The following is a 22,418-nucleotide window of genomic DNA, read 5'->3' as shown; positions in this document are numbered from 1 at the left end:
GATTTAAGTTGTGACTGATTAGCTTGATCTTAACTACACCATAATGAGGTTGCAAACTAATTTAGTAAAAACCATTATCATACACAGTGCATAATTGTTTTGAAAATGTCCAAGATATAGAGCTTTGTTTCTTGGAGGCAATGATAGCTTGCAATTTAGACCTAACAGAAAATTAAAATTTTGTAAAGAACATTTAAAATGATCTTATGTCTGGTTTAGTGATAAAAAAGATTTATAAGTTTTCTTTAATATATTATACATGCTCTAAAAGATTTCATGTCAACAAAAAGGTTGGTTTCTCTGTCTCTCTGTCTCTCTCTGACTCTCTCTCTCTCTCTCTCTCTCTCTCTCTCTCTCTCTCTATATATATATATATATATATATATATATATATTTAGACCTAACAGAAAATTAAAATTTTGTAAAGAACATTTAAAATGATCATATATATATATATATATATATATATAGAGAGAGAGAGAGAGAGAGAGAGAGAGAGGGAGAGAGAGAGAGAGAGATACATACACATACATACGTAGGGTGCCAAAAAATGTATACACATTTTAAGAAAGGAAAAAACTATATTAAAATTGTAGTACAATGAATGACGCTAGCATTCATTTGATTAACACCATCTTTTGAACGAACATCATACTACTCATTACTACTGTAACTGAATTCAACTTTGAAAAGTAATACATAAATAACATCTCTTAAAATGTGTACATTTTTTTGGCACCATATATATATATATATATATATATATATATATATATATATATATATATGTTAGATTTCTATTAAAGAAAATAATTCCCTTTATAACAAACAACTTCTGGCCAAAAATTAATGACTTATAGGGATATATTAAATATAACTCATTGAAAAAACCTATAAAACACAGGCCTCTGGTAAATGGAATGTGGTCAAAGTGACTACATTCTAGACTTGGGATCTTTAATGAATGGTTCCTTGCATATTCATTTCTGTATTCCCAGCATGTAGCAGAGGGCCTAAACCACAGTCTTTATTATGGAAATACCATTGGAAAGAGCTAAGTTCAAAGCCTACCTCTATGAATTATGAGTGAAGGAACAATAGCTCACTAACTTATTTCTGGGTTTCAGTTTCTTTCTTATTTCTGCTTTTCAGTTTCTTCATCTGCAAAACAGAGATAAAAATAGCTATCCATTATAGTTGTCATGAGAATTAAATGAGGTTGCTGAATGTCTAAGTACAGTGCTTGGAATGTAAATGGTAAGTATTTATCATAGTATGTTATAGTAGGCAGGAATTCAGTTACCTACGTTCTATACCCACTTCTATAGCTGATGGAGCCAGCCCATCCCAGCAGCTGTCTCCTGACAGCTCACTTCTACTTGGAGTTTTTGAGTGAGGTCTTATATGGATTTTTGGATGATTAAAGACATTCTCAGAAAGAGGTTGACTTTGGAGCCTTTGAAGGAACATAGCTTCCTGTTCTTGTCAAAAATGTTCAGTTCTACATATGTGAACTAACCAGGTCGAAGGTGACTTTCTTGAGGACTGTTGAGACCTATTCTGAACCAATTCAACTCTTTAAGAGTAACATTGTAGAATTTTCTGAGGTTGAGTTGATACTGGTTAGTTCAACTGACCACACAGAACTACTGGAAAGCAAATCAGGTCAAACTCAGAGTGGCCTTTGTCAAGATTTAAGAAAATGTTATCATTTGTGTAAAGCTAGCAGAGATATCAGAAAATGAGCTGGTGTCATGGAGATGGTGCTTGAGAAATAAGGTTTACTCATGTCTTTTCAACCTAGCACTTGATCATGCTCTAAGAGCCCATTACGAAGCATGAGTATATTGGGTGAATTGGCCGTAGGACTCCAGTCTGATCCTGTATGAGTTCCATGTCAATCCATAGTTAGTCTCCAGCTCATCTAGGAAAATCAAATATCTGCACCGGAAGAGAAAAGAGGGGAAACCAAAGACCCCTTTTCCCAAAATTGTTTTTTACCTAAGGTTTTAAACTGTTCTTATTTCCTTGAGGAGTTCAAGACTACTGTGATTTACCTAGCATAGATATCATTTTTATAAAACCTGATAATGAGAAATTTCAGCTCAAGCTTCTTTTCCCAGGAGGTTTTCTTCCTCTTGAATTTTTCCCCCTGAATTTCTAGATTGAACCAACTGGCTCTCCACAATGCTCCTCAAACACTGCTGGCTAACCTCTTTCTTACTGCTTTCCAATGTATGTCAAAATAATTGATTTGTCTTATTTGTCATGTACACTAAAGGACCTTCAAAAACTATACATACATATATATGTATGTATGTATATATATGTATATATAATCTTTGTATCTGGTACTTAGTATGCATTGCAACTTATTGAATGGATAAATTGGTGGCTGATTATTTATTAACAGAGATATAAAGGGATCTCTTAAATAACAAGATTATTTTGCATACTTAAAGTATATTTCAAATTATATAGTTTTTAGAAACTCATATCTTTAAGGAGATAAAGTTAAAATTTATACTATACAAATTATTAAAACACATAGTCAGGTTACCTGGCAAAGCATAACAATGGTTATGAAGTTGGGAGTTAGTACCAAATTATTCCCTGGATTGGTCACACTTACGGAAGGTATTTAATTTAATCAGATTCAAGAGAAGAAAGAAAATATTTATAGTCCAACTTCCTCTCAATTGCTAATGAATTTCAATTATATATGTGTCACATTCTTTTTGTAACTGTGAAAGAATTTTTCTTTTTCCTTAATGGAAGTATTTTCATTAACACTTCTGAGCTTCCCTTTTTGAGATAAGATATTGAAAAAGATACCAACAGACTCACACAGAATTATCACTACTAGACCTGAAATCTTAAGAATACTCAATTTCAAAATTACATTGAAGCTCTAAAGCAAAATTCCAAGTCATCAGAGCCTTAAAGTTTACTCATATATATATATATAAAAGAAAACTTTCTTTTTTTATTCAGGTAAATATGAGTTAAAAAATAATGCTGCTTGTGGTGATATGAAATATGACTTTTCGTATTCATAATGTGTCTTCCGTTCCTCTTGGAGCATACCAGGAAATGGTAATAGAATTTCTTTGTGGGCAATGAAAAAAAAAAAAAAATCCTTGCCTGTAGAACTTTCTTTCAATGACGACAATAGCAACAGCAACAAGAAAACCTTATCAAAAGATATTAGAATGCAGTTGAGATTATATTGCAATTAGCCATGTCTGTCTGACAGGTTTCTTTCTTTCCAAGGGAAATTGTGCAGAATATTTTGTTTGAAGCCTCAAAGATTTGGATAAAAGAAAAAAGAAAACTGCAATTTTTGCCACAAAAAGACAGGTGGCGTAAGCAGGCAGCATTAAAAAAAAAATACATAAAGTGATTATTTTCTCTCGGGTTCTTTGAAAAAGCTCGCTTGTGCTCGGGTTTGTGGCCGAGCAGAGTGACGTCAGTGTGGCAGTGCGGAGTCAGGCGCCGCGGCTCCCTATAAGCCGAGGAGCTGTCCGGGTGCTGAAACGGCCGAGCAGCCCTGAGCGAACCAGCAGGAACATGCTCTGGACCTTCTCTGCCATATAAAAAGGAGGTGAGACTGCTTTTCCCTTTGATTTACTGGAAAGTTCTACATTGCTTGTTCTTTCTTTAATGCCTAGCTGAGAAGAAAAGATCGTTTGACAAGCCTATATCTATAGAATAAATGAATAGCAACCTGCTGCTCACCAGCCAATGTAAAAATACTATATGTGTATGTAAACATGGGATTGAATCTATGATTTATATCAGTTGCTGTTGGATATTTATTAACCATAATGTTATTTAGATAGTCATATGTAAGAAGCATGAAAAAGTTAAGAATTTTAGTGTCAGTACACATATTAATGTAAAGTTAACCAAGCCTGATATTCTGTTTCTTTCCTCGATTTATTGTTTTTTCCATGAAGAACCAGATACAAAGCCAGGGATATAATTTATATGCTGAATATTTTTAACAGTAAGTTTTCAACGACCAAAAGGCTGTTAAACACATCAGTCATAGAGGGAATCAATTTTGGAACTATTTTTTTCTTTGACATTTACCTTGCAAAATTAACTATGTCAATTTTTTTTTGGAATTGGTATAGTCTGAAGGAGCTTACAGTATTTTCCAATTTTAGTCCCAGAAAAGGAAGATGAGAATGATCTTGAACACAGGCTTCTTCCTTTATTCAGGGTAAAATATTATCTTGGGTTATAGGTTGGATATGACCATGAATCACAGAGCGATGGTAATATTGAACATACTAGGAAGACATTCATAACTGTATAAACTATTATTATTATGCTTTGATTGAAAAAGGATGTACAATATTTTGCTGAAGACTTTGAATGGGAAAAATGTTTCTTTTTTCTGTATCCTAACTAGTTGAATTGCTCAAATTAGATATATCTACCTGTGTTTGTCAATGTTCCAGTCTAATTTCAATAGAAAAGACATTTTAACTTATGAGGCTTTAGTCCAAACCCTACATAGAATACCAGAGCTTTTGAAACCATCTTAAGAGCTGCTACCCGAGAAAGAAATCCCTTGAGTCTTACTCAAAGGCAAGCACTATGTCATCCAAACTGAACCTTACAAATGACAAAAGGGTAGCACTTGTTAGTTTGTTTTAAATAACTTCATTGAGTATTGTGCTCCAACTCGACAGTGAAGTTCACCTACAAGATAATGATTTTAAATATAAGCACATAACTCATATGTTAAAAATACTTCAGGATAGTGGATTAAAAGAAAATAAGTTTACTAATAAGGTTCTTAAAATTACTATTTCAAGTGCCAATGTTGGAAATATATTAATAAAGCTAAATTAATCCTTAAATAATATAAAGAAGAATGTATAATGTAGTTTTACTTAGACCTCAGGATTTATAAATAAAATTTATTTTAGTAAACATTGATTCATAGTAAATATTTTAGAAGTTTTCTCTGACATGCCTTTAGAGATTTTTTCACAGCCTGCTTAATGAGAATCATTTTAATAAATATATGCATCTGTGCTAAAGAAATTTCTATGACTATAACCATTTGGAGCTCTAAAGACTGAAACATTACTTTAAATACCAATATGATCTAGTAAACAATATTTTCTATAATTGATATCTAAGTTAACAGAAAATTGTACCTACATAGCTTATATATCACAAAACCATGATCCAGATATGATGTCATTAACAAACTTGTAAACTTCCTTTATGTTTACTTTATTTGCAACAAAATTGCAAGTGTTAAAATAGTTTTACAATATTAGCAATGCAAATGTAAAGCATAGAAGAACTAATACCTGTGTTAATTCATATACGAGACAATAAGGCAGTAGAGGAAAAAAATGAATGAAAATTTTTCAGTAGGAAGAATTCAACACATCGTCTGTGTATATCTAAACTGGGAGTTACACAGTGGTTATTTTAAGATTTTTTTTAGACAGTATGAGTCATTTAAGATTTCACAGGTCCATACTAAAATAGACACAGACATTATTCAAGCTGAATCTGAACACTCACAAGTTCAGAAATAGACTGGTTAAGTAAATTTATGTTCTCTCTGTAGCATCTGTTATTATTTACTATACACTCTCGAGGGCTGATGAAAAATATAACCACAATTGCATTTTGCAAGACAGTGACTGACAATACAATTATTAGAAGAAATGTAGAGTATTGCTATTTTACAGCAGGTTAATTTATTATTTTAATATGTTTACACAGAAAGAAACTTCATTGGGTTAGCCTACTATGTAGCTGGGATCTGGATCTAAGAAGATCCATGCTGTGGTGGTTATTATGGTATAGACCTTCCAAAATTGATAGTTGGATTTGGTGTCAAAATGAGGATAAGTTATTTCTGAAAAATGTCTGTGAGTGGGGCTCATCCACAAGGTAATTCAGTATGAATGACATTAACATTTCATCATATGTAATAACGTCACTGCTGCTATAGTTCTACGACAAAATTAGATTAACAATTTAAGAACTAACCCACACTTTTTTTTGATACAGCCTTAAGAAAATAATTTGTGTGTCTTAACATAACTAAAACTCATTTTGGAAAGTCTTTTTTATAGAGAAACAATGTGTACTAAAAACAAACTATATGTTTTATAAATTAAAAAATAAAATTAGAGAAACCCCATATCAGTGTTTTTGTCACTATTTTAGCCAAGTGAATGCCGTGCAAATTTGATGCAAATAGGTAACGATTTTGCTAGATTTCTGTGGTTAGCTTGTGAGGATCATGTAGGAAATATTTATGGATTTTAAAAAGAGTCACCCAAAATTGAACATGACGTAATCTCTGCTATGTTTCCTTCCCCCTCCCTCAATGGTTAATTACTTCTTTTGCTATAGTATCTCTATTGTGCTTCATTTGTGTTAACGCATGTTTTCTGTCTTTAAGGAAATCTTTCAAACATGGCAGAAACTAAGATTCACTGGCTTGGAGCAGCGCTGTCTCTTATCCCTTTAATTTTCCTCATCTCTGGAGCCCAAGCAGCTTCATTTCAACGAAACCAGCTGCTTCAGAAAGAACCGGACCTCAGATTGGAAAATGTCCGAAGATTTCCCAGTCCTGAAATGATCAGGGCTTTGGAGTACATAGAAAAACTCCGGCAACAAGCTCACAAAGAAGAAAGCAGCCCAGACAATGAGCCTTACCAAAGTATCTCTGTTCCCCCTCAGCAAAAAGAAAATGGTGATGAGAGTCACTGGCCAGAAAGTTCAAGGGATTCCCTGAGTGAAGATGAGTGGATGAGAATCATACTTGAAGCCTTGAGACAGGCTGAAAATGAGCCTCAGTCTGCACTGAAAGAAAACCAGCCCTATGCCTTGAATTCAGAGAAGACCTTTCCAATTGACATGCCTGATGACTATGAGACCCTACAGTGGCCAGAGAGAAAACTCAAACACATGCGATTTCCTCCTATGTATGAAGAGAATTCCAGGGATAATCCCTTTAAACGCACAAATGAAATAGTGGAGGAACAATATACTCCTCAAAGTCTTGCTACCCTGGAATCTGTCTTCCAAGAGCTGGGGAAACTGACGGGACCAAACAATCAGAAGCGTGAGAGGGTTGACGAGGAGCAAAAGCTTTACGCAGATGATGAAGATGACATCTACAAAGTCAATAACATTGCCTATGAAGATGTGGTTGGTGGAGAAGATTGGAACCCAGTAGAGGAAAAAATAGAAAGTCAAACCCAGGAAGAGGTAAGGGACAGCAAAGAGAATACTGAAAAAAATGAACAAATCAATGACGAAATGAAGCGTTCAGGGCAGTTGGGCCTCCAGGATGAAGATCTCCGAAAAGAGAGTAAAGATCAACTCTCCAATGATGTCTCCAAAGTAATTGCCTATCTGAAAAGGTTAGTGAATGCTGCAGGAAGTGGGAGATCACTGAGTGGGCAAATTGGGGAAAGAACAACCAGGCTTCTTGAGAAACCACTTGATTCTCAATCTATTTATCAGCTGATTGAAATTTCAAGAAATTTACAGATACCCCCTGAAGACTTAATTGACATGCTCAAAACTGGAGAGAAGCCAAATGGGTCAATGGAACCAGAGCTTGAACTTCCTGCTGACCTAGATGATATCTCTGAGGTTGATTTAGATAAGCCAGGTATGTTCCAAAATAAGGTAATCTCCAAGAATGGCTACCCCAAAACACCTGGTCGTGCTGTGACAGAGGCCCTGCAAGATGGGCTCAGTGTTGAGGACATTTTAAATCTTTTAGGGATGGAGAGTGCTGCAAATCAAAAGCCTCCATATTTTCCCAGTCAGTATAACCGAGAGAAAGTTCTGCCGAGACTCCCATATGGTCGTGGGGGAGCTAGAGCAAACCAGCTTTCCAAAGGTGCCTGGATGCCAGAGGTTGAAAACAGACAAATGGCATATGAAAACCTGAATGACCAGGATCAAGAATTGGGAGAGTATTTGGCCAGGATGCTGGTTAAATACCCTGAGATCATGAATTCAAACCAGGTGAAGCGAGTTCCCAGTCCAGTCTCCTCTGAAGATGACCCACAGGAGGGGGACCAAATCCAGCAGACCATCAAAGAGCATTCGAGTCAAGGCAGCTCTCAGGAAACTGACCAACTGGCTGCGGTAAGCAAAAGGCTCCCTGCGGGGCCCCCGAAGAATGATGATACCCCAAACAGACAGTACTTGGATGAAGATCTGTTAATGAAAGTGCTGGAATACCTCAACCAAGAAAAGGCAGAAAAGGGAAGGGAGCATATTGCTAAGAGAGCAATGGAAAATATGTAAGCGGCTTTCATGAAATGCCCTACTTTCACTCCTCCCACCTACGGAAACCCCAGCATTTCTCTTTAGTGTGTTGACTTCTCTCCTATTAACACTGTAATACCTTTAAATGATGTACAGGCAGATGACTCCATTCCACTGGGTGTCTGCTTCACTTACTCTGACTTGTTCTCTTGTGTATTGATATGTGCAAATGTTATGACTTCTGGATAAAAAAAGTAATTATATCCCTTACTTGAGAAAGATATCTATGGTCGTGTTTAATAGTGTATCTAATGGTTGTGGCATTGTTTATGCTCACATATGATAAAGAGTGTCATAATTCTCTTGAAAGTTTTTAATATTTATTGAATTATTTTGTTACTGTCTGTAGTGTTTTGTGGAGTACTGAAGCAAAAAAAAATAAAGCATTATAAATATATAGTTTTATTTATAAGGCCTTTTCTATTGTGTGTTTTACTGTTGATTAATAAATGCTATTTCTGGACAACTGTGGACTCTTCATTCTAGAAAACCAGAGACAATGACTATGGAGCAAAGCAGTATGGAGCCAAAAGAAAATCATTAGCTTCACAGCCAACCCAGGTAAGAAACGATGAATTGTAAATATGTGATCATACTATATGCTTGTGGAATGCAACATCCTCTAACAGCCCATTACCTAAGGCTTGCATAAGATTTTTCTCATATATACGACATATGGAATATTTATTGCCTTTTGTTGTCATATTTATACCTTTCCCCCTTGATTTACATAAATAAAAACATTTAATTCTTCCATACCCATAGCCAGCATTAAAAAAAAAGCTGTGAACAGGGCAATTAGAAATAACTATAGACTTGGAAACAACCTATCTATTCCCAGGTCACTTTGGTCCCCAGAATACAAGGCTTCTGCCTCTTTAGCATGACTTGAAAAGGGCTAAAGGACCCCCAAATTGACTGTCAGGTAAGTCAGTGGGTGCAGATACAGTGGGAACACACACACCAGCTTCCCTCTCTTTAGCCCTAGTGCTAGAGAGAATCCCCAATGGGCTAGGCAGTGCATAATTGTTACAACATGCATTACTTCGGGCAGCAGGGGAGATATTAGCATCCTGACACATCGACAGGGAATCAGCCGCAAAGCAAAAACAACAGCAGCAAGGAACTATACAGAGCAACAAAACAACAATGTTTAAAAACAAGGAAATAAAAACAAGGAAATAAATAATAGTTACTATTTATTGAATGCTTATTGTGCACCAGGCATTACACTCAACACTCCACACACTTTACTTCAATTGGTCTCTACTATACCACTGTCAAGAGTCTCTTATCCCTCTTTTACATCAGGAAAAACAAAACTTAGGTTAGATCACTTTCCCAGAGTCACCCAGCATAATGAGTTACCAAAGCTTATGTTCATAACTACAGACTCTCTGGGAAATGCCCTTTGAGTTGAGAATTGGGACTTTGGAGGTGTGATGGTGAGGGGCTCATGAGGTATGAGTCACTTCTAAATGAGGACACCTCTCTCTCTCTCTCTCTCTCTCTCTCTCTCTCTCTCTCTCTCTCTCTCTCTCGTCAGGGGCAGGGAGGGGAGGCAATCCTTGAATGTCACAAGGCAATTCAAGAGGAAAACACTGAATGTAGGTTTTCCTACTTTATAACTTTTCCCAGACTCTTTTCTGTACAATTATTCTATGCAATTTCATGGAACTCTAAAATCTTTAAGAGGAAGAGAACTTACAGGTGCATTATCTCTATGGTGTTTCTAATAAGTGGTCTTCACTCAAATACGTGCAAGATAGAAAGTTACTACCTCACAAGACAGTACTATGAATCGAAGATTATGGAGAGAGCCACGATGCTTGTGAGACTGAAAGTTTAGGTACATATTTACGTGCCACGCTTTGCTGATGTCCACATACACCTTCTGTCCTTTGTGTATTCTCTGCAACTTTCTACTTCATGCAGTAAGTCACTCCTAGTATACTAAATCAGCCCTGTGACTATTTCCATGAGAGTCCTTAGCATGAAATGAGAACTATGCACATGTCTCCACCCAACGGAAACTTGCCCTATGGAGAGGTTAGGAAGTGAAAGCAAGTCACTGACACAACATGGCTGATGAGGATGTAGGCTGGGATTTATACACAAACCAATGGGATGCCAAACCCACATGCGTTCAGCTACAATGGGATGCTTTTATCTTAGTCTCAGGCTTGAAGTTCCATGATTCTCTAATGATGGCATTGCAAGCATCAGGATTGACAGCTGGGGAGGTATTTAATTTGGGATCTATATTCTCCTCCTGACTTCTCTCAGACAGAAGTCAGCAAACATCTTTGCCTTATTGCAGTACCACCATATCCCCAGCTATTGAGTTATCAGATTTATTTATTTCTGATCCGAAGATTTCTTTTTTCATAAGTGCTTTAATACATGGCTCACTAGCATAAGAAAATAAACCTCTATGTACCATCCAGGATGTGGATGAAAAATTAGTTGGGATTAGGGCAACACTGCCCCTTTCCCTGCCCAGAAGCCTCTTTCAGCAGAAGTCAAGGAGGAGCTTGAGCCCTTCAAGCAGACACTGTCTGCAGGCTACCACTAGAAGGAGAAAGAAACTGCCTGTGCCCTAAGACTGCACCCCTTGTAGGAGTCCATGCCTCATCAGAAGGAGTCAGATAGGAGCCTAGCACTCTGTATGATTTTGGCAAGATCCCCACCTACTAAGCCTTCCCTCCCCTCAACACCCACAGCCTACCTGCCTGTGGGACAATTAGGACAAACAGATTGTGCCCTTTATAACGAAACTTCCAAGTCTTGTTACTTGGAAACTTCCCATTTCCCACACTCACCCACCCCGCCCTCACCACCAAACTTTGTGTATCACCTTTTTGGACTCCAGTTTCTACTCTTTCCCATAATCTATAACACTGTTAATTATGCCCTTTGGCACTCAAGGTCAGTCATCAGCAAAGATCCTGCATCCTCAGCCTCTTCGGTGAATATTCTTTTTACCTCCTGGCTCTAAAGCAAACTGACGTCTCCTGTGAGGTTGCTGCTTCCCCTAAAACTCTCTTCCTTGCTCCTTTTGGCTGCTTATGGGACATTTTTCTTTCAATATTTTTGGGGAGTGTGGTATGTTAATATACAGCTTTATTATTAATGTGGATTATCTTAGATGCAAGTGAAAGCAAAACCAAGTCTAATGAGATGTATCAAAAGCATAAACAGAAGTTCACAAAATCCAAGTAAAGGTCAAGCCAACACTTCGGACAGCCATAACAGCTGGAATAATGGACTTAAAAAATTATAATGTGTTTGACATATACCATTGTCTGAATTTAAGGTGTACACTATTTCGATTTGCTACTTTAAATGTCATGCAACCGGCCAGTACCCCACCCATTACCCCTGGCTATTGCAGTCATCTACTGCCCCAGGTCACTTCCCCTCATGCATTAAAAAAAATATAGCTCCGGCTCACTGTTACTTTTTTAAAGCACTGCCCCTGTCTTAGTACTTGTCAATTTCAATATCCTTGAAGATGACCTCTCTAACAGTTTCCAGGCTCCATCCTCTGTCAGCTATTTACTTGCATAGCTATGCCCTTGATCTTTTCCTTACTATTAACTTCAACCTACCCTAAATCTAAATTCTAAACACTTCACTCTAATAACCACCTTCTATATTTCCAGTGTACTCCCTCTAGTGCCCTAGTTCCAATAATTCCCCACACCCACCAAAAAATGTAACCCATGGATTCTACCATCTTTCCACTTTCTCTCATCCATTTTGTGATTCACCACCCACCTTGTCAAGCTTAAATTTTGTGTTCATCATTATAATGACTCCTTTGTAAACATTCTTAACTCCCTTCAGTCTCTCATATTTCATTGTAATTTCTTTGCTCACCAAGAATTCTAGTTCAGTCCAATTTTCCACCCACTTGTACCTTCTCTCCTACAACTGAACATAGCAGGAGAATGACACATACCCACACTGATGATTGATTTCACTTTAAATTCATGGTCATTGATTTCAAGTGGCCCAAAATGCTCTCCTGGAATCTTAATGTACCTCTAACCCATTCAGTCTCTCCTTAGACAATAATATTTTCCCCTCCGTCCACACATATCCAGCCCTGCCTCCATAATCTACACTCTCATGTGATTATCTTGCTTTATGTTTCAGTGAAAAAAATAAAGCAACTTGAGAAGAAGATCTACAGACTACCATGTCCACCTTTACCTGCCTACCTGCATTTGGAGCAACACACTCTTTGCTCTTCTGTTCTTGTGGGTAACTTGTTTGTGCTTCCAGCTTTATTAACCCATCCATTTGCACACTCAATGCTGCCTTCTTGCTTCAGGAATTCTCCCCTTCTCTGTGCATCAGCTTTGCCTTCCTACTGGACTATCCCCACCAGCATACAAATAGGGTGCAATTTCTTTCATTTGCAAAACCAACAAAATAAATGAACAAGCAAACAAAAACCTGTCCTGACCCCACTTGCCCTTTACAACTACTGGCTCATATCTCTTCTTCCCTTTACAGGAAAACTCTTTAAAGAGTTGGGTGGACTTAGTCAAATTCTCCCTCACATTTTCAAACCCTCTCAGTCAGGCTTTTGGCCCCACTTCACAGAAATGAGTCTTGTGAGATCAACAATGACCTCCATATTGCCAAGTCTGAAAATCAATTCCAGGTCCTTATCTTATTTGATTTAACAGCATTTGACAATGTAATTACTTTTTACTTTATTTTATTTTTTATTATTTTTTATTTATTTATTTTTTTACCTTTAAATACCTTCTTCTCTTGGTGTCTAGGCCACGACACATGTCTGGCTCTCCCTCCCTCACTGGCTACTCTTTCTCAGTATCCTTTGCTGTCCCTCTTCATCTCCCCAATCTCTGAACATTGCAGATCAGAGCTTAGACCTTGGAACCCTTCTCTTTTCTATCTACACTCATTCCTTAGGGGATCCCATGCAAGCCTAACGTCTTTACCACCAAATATTGGTCAACAATTTTCAAATTTGTATGTTTAGCCCACAATATTTCCCTGAACTCCAAACTCAATAATTCAACTGTCTAGGTGACATCCCCACATGGATATTCAATAGGTAAAATAGCCATCGAAGAAGTCTTGGCTTCCTACTCCTTGACAGAATTCCAGCTTCTCTCACAGCCTTTTCCATCTCAGTTCTTTAGATCAAACCATTGTTTTGTCCCTGACTCCTCTCTTTATCTTTTAACATCTTTATGAATTGGCTTCAAATCCTGTTGTCTCAACCATCTTCCTACCACTTCACTACTACCAACAGGCTACAAACCATAATAATCTCTAAATTAGGTTATTGGGATATCCGTCTACTGGTTTTCCCTGTGTCCACTCTCCTTTCACAGTATTCTAAACACAACAACAAGCACAATCCAGTTATAATTTAGATCGAATGATACTGAAAAGTGAGAACCAAAATTACTGCTATGTTAATACAATGGCCTACATGCGCTGGTTCTGACCTCACTTCCTAGTTCTCTCCAGTACTCCCTCCTTTCCATTTACACTGGCCTGCTCCCTGTTCCTTCAATATACCAAGAATATTCCCATCTCAACATTTTGCATTTGCTATATCCTCTTTCAGAAGTTTTTTTCCTTTAAAGTTTGCATTTTCCCCCCTTATTTCTTTCAAGTCTTTTGGTACAAATATTGACTTCTCAATGCCACTCTTTATAAAACTTCAAATCCTACACACTTTTCGTATCCTTACCATGATTACATCTAACATTCTTAATTTATAATTTTATGTTATTTATTACCTACTCTTCCTTCACTAGAATGTAATCTCCTTGAAGGTAGTTACTGTTTTATTTATTCATTGTTATACCTCCAGCTCCCTAGATCAGTAACTGGAAATCGGAAGTTCATAGAAACTAGTTATTGACTAAATTAATGAATTAGGAATGAGGGACATAAAAAAGAAAAGAGAAATAATGGAAATTGACTTTGACTCTGGAACAGTGAAACAAGGTAACTTCTTATTGAAAAAATAAAAGAAATATCAATTTTGTTATATTGATACAGATTTAAGGCCATTTAAAAATGTTACAGAATTAAATTGATGGAAGTTAATGATGTTAATGAAATAATTAAAAATTTACAGAATTAAATTAATCAAATAAAATTCCTGATGCAGATTTTAATGTCCTTCTATGGCAAGTCTCATCTTCACCTAAAGGAAGTGTAGCAGGAGCACTGGGGCTCAGTTCCCTCTGTGACTTAGCAGGACGAGGGCAGGTAGGAGATGTCAGCTTGTGACAACTGGGCCCAGATATTTTTCAACTTAACTTATGTAGTATTGGAAGGACTTATGCCACGATTAGGCAAGTCTCTAAGATGCTTTCTAGCATTACAAAATTAAACTTACGTTGTCGTTTTTATGAACATAGGTGAGAATTATAGTTATTTTACCTCCATAGAACAAAGAGATTACTGTTATTATAAATGCAATGGACATTAGTCACATGCTGATGTACGTTAGCAAGCCCAAATACGTAGCTACTACAGCTAAAACTATTTGTGCTGGGACTATTATTTCGGAGAGTTGGGAGTCTAGGGAATCCTTTGGGTTTTGACCAGGAAACTTCTGATGGCTGAAAAGAACCAGGGACTGAAAAGCCAGTGGTTTTCCTGGTGAGTTTAAGCCTTTTGATTTGGAACAAAGATGACAATTTGTCTGCAAGTGTTCAGATAGTATCGCTTTCCAGAAGGTTTATTATAGCAATCACCAGCAAGATTTTTTCTGGAAAGCCAAAGCCACATGTGTATTTATAGCAAATTTCCATATCATTTACATATGTCTGTAACCACTCTTTTTCCTATTCTCAGGATATTTTCAAGTAAAAATGTTATGTTGATACCTTGAGGTTTGTTATTTTATCAGACTCTTTTTTTCCTTGAAGCCCTTTCATTAATTCAATATCATTGACATGACTTCTAGACATCAGGGGAACAGTGGGTGGAGGGTTGAAAGGATTGGGTGAAGAATGGTCTATAAAGTCTATGATAAGACATAACGATGTAAGAATCACATCGGTACTTCCCATTGCTCCAGCACGTTTATATCTTGATGCTTCTGCTTCCTCAGATGAGGGACTCTTCCATGTTTTAGTCACTCTTTGAGGCTTAGTGCACATGCTGCCACTTCCATTAACAGTACACCCATGGCTCCTTTCCCTGGCTTTCACAGTGATTTTCTTTTACCTTCATTGCAATATTTATTTCTCTTGGTCTTGCTATATAGCTATGGCTAGTCATGTTTATGCATCTATCTCAACTGTTAAATTATCAGCTCTGAAAGTCAGGGATCTGCTCTGAACAGCCTCGATAGCCTCTACAATGCCCAACCGATGCCTCATCCATGTCAGCTGTTTATTATACACGTATTGAATAAATGAGTAGATGTTATCAAGCGTACCTTCCTCTTTGCTGTCCTCTGCTGTATGGAGTCTGTGCATGTACCTCTGTAACCTCAGTTCAATTTAATAGAAAAGATGAAGTGCCTATTGTGCATCCCCCATAGTTGTATGAGAAGCTCTTTGACCTTGGTGTTTTCAGAGTATCTGACATCTCAGGCTGGTGCCGGGGTTTATGCTTTAAAAAGTACAGAATTTAATATTTGCTTTAACTTGGGTTTGAATCTATCCCTAAATTCTCACTCTGGCATCACTAATTTTTTTCTTTTAGAGCTTTTTATTATTTTATTAAAATTTAAATCCCTCTACAGCATTGTTCAGCTGCCATACTTTAATTTTTATTAGTTTCAGATGTACAAAACAATGTAATAGTTAGACATTTTACTCCTCACAAAGTGATAAACCCCTCCCCCAATCTATTACTCCTCTGACATTGTAGATAGCTGTCACAATTCCATTGACTCGATTCCCTATGCTGTACTCCACATCCTGTGACTATATATGTGTATATATATACATATATATTTAATACATCTATATGTATTAAATTATAGTTGACATCACTTTTTAACTGACAATTTTCTAATCCTGAGATCTAGAAACTCTCAAGAGCTTGTTGTTTGAAACAATTAAGTTTTCACTCACGTATTATGGGGTGAGTTTGGACCACCACATAATAATTTAGTCTTTCTAATGTTGATTGGCATATCAGTTCAGTATCATAGATCAAAGGGCATTCAGATTTCAATTCCAGAAAGTCTTCTGACCTGATGGAACATTTACTTGGAGAAGGGGCTTTGGGCTAATAAAACAAAACAAAACCAAGTAAAATCCTGGCTTTGCTACTTAGTAGATCAGGCACTTACTCTGACTGGATCTGAGGTAGGATTATACTTACCTTACAAGCTATTTTAAGAATTTATCAATAATGTTTGTGAAGTGGCTTTACAGTGCCCAGAATGAGGTAGTTGCTAAATATAAGGTAGAATTTCCTGATCAATTATTCGACAGCTATTAACCATTTGTGTTGTGTAAATCCTAGTAGAGGACATTACGTAGAGAGAGGGATGTAAGAAGTGTATATAATGTATTTCCACAAAAATAGACCACATTGTGAAAGCACTTTTGCTCCATTTACAAACAGGATCATTTCTTGTGCTGCAGCTATTTTGAGAAAGTGGTTTGTGATGAAGCAATGACTTCTGATTCCATCTGTCATGGGTTCCAATTTAGCTGGGGCCATTTCCCGGGAACTGGAATGTTCAGAAGTCTGTAGGTGGTAGGAACCAACATTTCAGGTTTATTTTAAGCTTAAAATCCCCGTTTATGCTAAAGTTACCCAATATGGGCAGGGAAAACTGAAAAGATCAAGTTCCAATTTCATATGATTGTCCTTTCTGCACACCGCCCAAATCCCATCTTTTTAAAATAAAGTGAATTTTCAATGAGATAATGAAGACTTTAGTTTTGATTTTATTTGTTCTCTACATTTTAATGATGATGCAATGACAAATTACATCTTGTAGACTTGACATGATTATTTAATAAACATAGTGTTTTTAAAATGCTACATAGATTTTAAAGGAAAAAGAATCATTCCTTCTTGTCCTTCCCATTCATAGGCATTACACAGTGAGCTGACTAAAAAACAAATAAAGCAGAAGCCCCTCCCCCCTCTGCTTTAGAGATAATCCCATAGTTCAATTCATTCTGAACCAACAGGTTGCTATGGTAGCAGGAGAGTCAGGGTTACAGCACTGAACCATTCTGCAATTTAAAATCAGCGCAGTGCAGGAGGCTTTTCAAAATTCATGGGACTGGTGGAAATGATTTTGTGTATTAACCTTCAGGCTTCCTGCATTTTTAGGAAAATAAAAAAAAAAAGGTGGCCGTGCCAACCTGAGCCCCTTTAGTGGTTTAACAGCCTTTTCAGAGTATTGGATGAAGCAAGCCGTGATCTGTGCTTTTCCTTTATTGCACTTAAGATTTGATCCTCATAAGAGTCATATTATTAAATGAAAGTTACATGCAACAAAAATAAATGAGAAGGGTTTCTATTTTGTGATCTGTATTTCTATTCATTTCCAGTCAGAGCTAAACTAAAGGTTTAATTTTTAATATGTATATATTCAGATATACTGAGACTGTATTATAATTGGAACCCTTGAAGCACAGAATTCAATATAATATGAAATGTCACTTTTGATTCTGTCCATTATGTAAAGAATGTCTTCTTAATATATGTAAATATATGTTATATGTGATATGTAATATATGTGATAATACATGTGAATATATATTATGCACATGTACATAATATATGTTCATTAAAAAGGCTTTTTTCATATAATGAACAAATCCATATGTTGGAACAAATCCAAACTCCACATATGTCACTCTTACATGTACATATATGTAAATATACATAAATATACTGATCATTTATTCTACAAATTTAAAGTCTTAATAAGTTTAACAATCGCTATATGCCCTCCCCATTCTCTCTTCATATAGGATTATTATCTCTCCTTTACAGAGCTGAAATTTTAACCTTTTCTGTGTACGATTTTATGACTAAAAAATTAAATAAAAATAGCTATAAAAAGATAGATAAGCCAATGGATCAGCCTGATTTCTTAAATGCACAATTCATTTTTATTTGCTGTGAACTGGAAGGGTCTTGGGATAAGGGGTGCATTAGGACTAAATGTGTGGTGTCTAGTCCTTTATGGAGATGCTCCAATAGGAACTTCAGGGGAGGAAGAGTGTTCCGCCATGATACCTCAGAGACCTGGCATATTTCATTCCTTCCATCTGGATGGTTCTCCATCTTGTCTTTCTACCAAGCTTTTGTTTATTATTGAAGATGCAACTTTCTGAAGCTTTTTTAGACATTGCTTTCTCTTACTTCCCATCCTATAGACCGTGAATGAAAAATGGAAGAGGAAGAATCGGGCAGGGGAGGCCATGCGACTGAAATGCAGTCATGGAAGTCATTGCTGGTCCAATGGGGCACTCCAGAGCAAAGTTGGTCTGCATGGAATAGACATGTCCAGGACCCCATACCACCTCGCTCATGCATTGGCAGGGGACTACCAAAAGAAGTGGATGGCTAGATTATCATTCCCTTGCTCAGATATTGGTCAAAGCACTCCCTCCCAGATGTGACCCTAGCTTGAAAGTTGAGGCAGAACTTGAAGGAGCTAACAGCTAGAGGCTATCCATAAATCCCTTGCAACTGGGCAGAGTTGTTTTTAGAAGTGAGATCTGAGAGGCCCCTCCATGTCTGCAGCATGTAGAGACCAGAGAGAGATGATAACATTGCTCCACAGGACCCCAATTCTTTCCTGGGATTCCAAAGACACAGAAGCCTTCCCCCAACCCCTTACCCTACAAGCCAGAAACCATTTTAAGGAGAAAAGCAGACTAGGTGAGACATATCAAAGAGAACTAGTATTTTTAACAAATGGAAAGCTATTTCCTAAAGAGACTGTTTATTGTATTGGACATTAGTTTAATTTATTTTTCTGGTAGTCCAGTGACGGGGGCTTGAGAGAAACACTGGACTAGTTATAGGAAAAATAGAGACTTTACATTTTCTTGTCATATCTAAGTAGTAGTTAAATTTTGTGACTGTCATTGGTGTTATCATTACTGTTAGATCCATAATGTGTGCCAGCAAATGGTTACAGAGAACACTTTTGCCATGAGTTTGTGTAAAGTACTTCTAGAAAATGGTTATTTTTAAGATTTCACTTACATTTTATTAATATTTTAATTTTTTGGTGGTTAGGAGTATTGAGGAAAAGAGAAAACAAAATTGCTCCTTTTTCCCCCCTCTGATAAGGTGTTTTTTCCTTTCATATATATTGTAAATCAAGAACAGAGTATAAGAAAGAAAGTTGGGTCTGTGTAATGAATGCATGTTGGATGGTGACTCTCACCTAAGAATTTCAAAGTAATGTGATTTGCTGATTGTGTGTTACAAATTGTAGTTCCTGGGTTCTTACCTCATCCCAGGACACAGCTGGCTGACTTCTCTGTAACGAATGAAGCAACCGGAAGTTCAGGACTCATGTGACTCCGTCTAGCTACAAGATACGTAACAGCAGAGTTTAAGCCCAGAGTGAGGACTTTCTTTTCTACTTCATTTATTCATTCTCCTTCATTTTGCTTCAATTCATTCATTTTCATTTCGCTATTTAAATCTTTCACTATTGGTTGCTTATACAATGTAGGCCACTAACTGTTAGGATGGTAAAATAAACATGCAATTTTGCCTATGAGGAGCTCACAATCTAGTAGGAAGATTGCCTTCTAGGAGTGCTTATCTGGAAAAAAAAACTATAAAATAGAGTCATGTATAAACTACTATGGAACAGGAAGAATGAGACACTTAGGGAATAGTCTGTGGGACAGTTTCAATTTGCCTGCTTCGTGAAGTGGATACCTGATATGAGCAAACAAAACAAAACAAACACATCAAATCAAATCAAACCAAGTCAAACAAAAACACTGAAATCAGATCTAAGTTATATGCACATCTGTACAGTCCTAGAATCTTTTATTCAAACTGTCCAGGCACTTTTCTGTGGCCTCCCCACCTTCATGTATCGTGACTCTCCCTTTCTCCTCTTTGAGAATTCTGAGGCTATATAGAAAATCCTGTGAATTGGGGTCTTGAAATAACAAGGTGTTGTATCAGCCCAGCTGGTCCTGGCTTCTGTAGGAGGATGATGGTGGGGAGGAGAGTCTGGGTGAGGGGGATAGTGGAGGGTGATCTGAGTTGCTGCCTATGGACCTTACCCCCCTGCATCCTAGTCAGTGCTGCTCACACTTTAACGTGCCCTTGGATCACCTGGAGATCTTGTGAAAATGTAGATTCTGGATCAGTAGCTCTGGGGTGGAGCCTGAGATTATGCATTTCTACCAAAGCCTTGGGTGAGACTGATGTGGCTGGTCTGAGTTCTACAGTTGGAGTAGCAAGGCCCAGGAACATACTGTTTCTGGGTGGCGTGGGTGAGAGCAGAGACATACTCCTGCAATGCTATTATTCCTACTGACCCTATAGTTAATCTGGGGGCACCTGAGACATAAATGATTTTTGCTGCTATCACTGGATTTCCTATTTTATTCCCTTTCTCTTCCTGGACCCCTTTCTCGCTTCTATTCATACCCTACCTGGTGTCTTCTATACTCAGCTTTATCTTTTTCCTCTAAGAACAATGGGTGAGGAATCAGAAGACCTGAGTCCTGGTCACAATTAACTGTGTGTGAGACAACTTTACCTTCCTCCAGGTCTCAGTTTCCTCATTTGTAAGAACAATGATGGACCAGATGATTTATATGCTTACCCACTTCAGTGGGAGTATTTACGGGTGGGTGAATGCCTTGTCTATAAGGACACTGTGGTCGTTTTATACCATGGTACCCATTTCTCTCCAAGAGGATGGCACTGGATTTCCAATATCTCTAATGGTGCACTGAAAGGTTTGAGCCCCTGCTAATGGACTGCCCTCCCAGCAAACATGTGGTGAGTGCTGACACAGGCCCTTCCTAATGTCTTTGAACTTTGAGTACAGAAGTTGTCTCTTCCTCCATAAGGTACAGCACATGGCTTTGGATGAGAATAAGAAAAGATGGAACAATTCCACTGCTTTTTCTGAGGAATAGCATAATTTAGGCCTTTTGCCTTTTAGAGTGATAAGGGAGGCCATGGGTGAGAAGGTACAAAAGTTGCCCAGGGCACATATTCATGGTTCTGAAATGACATCCTGACCCTGTGCAAATCATACGTATTGATTGTGAAAGGAACAACTAGGTGACTCAGGAAATCTCAGTAGGTCATTGGGCATCAGGAAGCATAGCATGTCTCCTACAGAGTTCACAGAATTGATTAATCCAATCACACACTCTGCTGGTTAAACATATTCTCTGTCCCCAGTCTTCTCTACCTCATTCTGATGAGCAACTTCCTGGGCTGACTAGGAATAAATATTTCTTTCAGAGATGAGAAGGGGGAGACGACCATGGAGTTATTCAACCTGAAGAGATATTACGTTAAAAAGGAAGTCAAGAAGGAGAAATGCTGTCATTCCCCGCCCCCTCCCCCGCCCCCCGGTGCATACATATTATCTCCATAAGACTGGGAGCTGCTTCTAGGACAATGACTGTGCCTTGTATGCATCTTTGAACATATTAGATCCTTAAACATCGTATATGAAATGAAGTATTAACTGGAGTACCTTGGTGCTGAGGGTTTATAATCTGTGTAACCAAAGTGTGAGTCTTCAAAGACAAGGCAGCTATAGGGATGGGAGACTGAAATCTGAAAGCCAAGAGTGAGTCTCCTCCCTGCAGCTTTCATGGTACCTTCTGACTGGTTCTGCTTCCTGGTACTGGAGCCTGAGCCCTGGTTTACGCTGTTGGATCAAGAACTGGGGATGGACTATAGAGGGCACAAAATAGAAGATTTTATGTCCCAGTTTGCCAAAAGCAGGTCAGATAGAAGCTTATTGTCCTGTTTAACATTTTTCTTGAATTTTTCATTTTGAAGTGAAGCGTTATGATTAGAAGGTACATTTACTAAGTTGGGATGGGTTTCATAGACCTCCATTGTGCACTTCCAACTTT

The 22,418-nt window shown here is 37.5% G+C and overlaps 1 protein-coding gene across 1 annotated transcript; it reads left to right on the top strand.

Moving 5' to 3' along the window:
• The first annotated feature begins 3,466 nt into the window (after positions 1-3,466).
• Positions 3,467-8,734, top strand: SCG2 (secretogranin II). Its single transcript, XM_019753692.3, has 2 exons — positions 3,467-3,604; positions 6,449-8,734. Exon 2 carries the CDS (start codon positions 6,463-6,465, stop codon positions 8,314-8,316), a length of 1,854 nt encoding a protein of 617 aa, XP_019609251.3. The 5' UTR covers positions 3,467-3,604; positions 6,449-6,462; the 3' UTR covers positions 8,317-8,734.
• The last annotated feature ends 13,684 nt before the right edge of the window (positions 8,735-22,418 follow it).

The sequence above is a fragment of the Rhinolophus sinicus genome, chromosome 17, assembly GCF_057876585.1.
Source record: "Rhinolophus sinicus isolate RSI-liver-muscle chromosome 17, RSI-T2T, whole genome shotgun sequence".
NCBI classification, from domain to species: Eukaryota; Metazoa; Chordata; class Mammalia; order Chiroptera; family Rhinolophidae; genus Rhinolophus; species Rhinolophus sinicus.
This window is presented reverse-complemented; position numbering and strand designations above follow the sequence as displayed.

Coding starts and splice junctions, on each gene's coding strand:
- SCG2 (XM_019753692.3), top strand. CDS start 6,463: ATGGCAGAAACTAAGATTCACTGGCTTGGAGCAGCGCTGTCTCTTATC.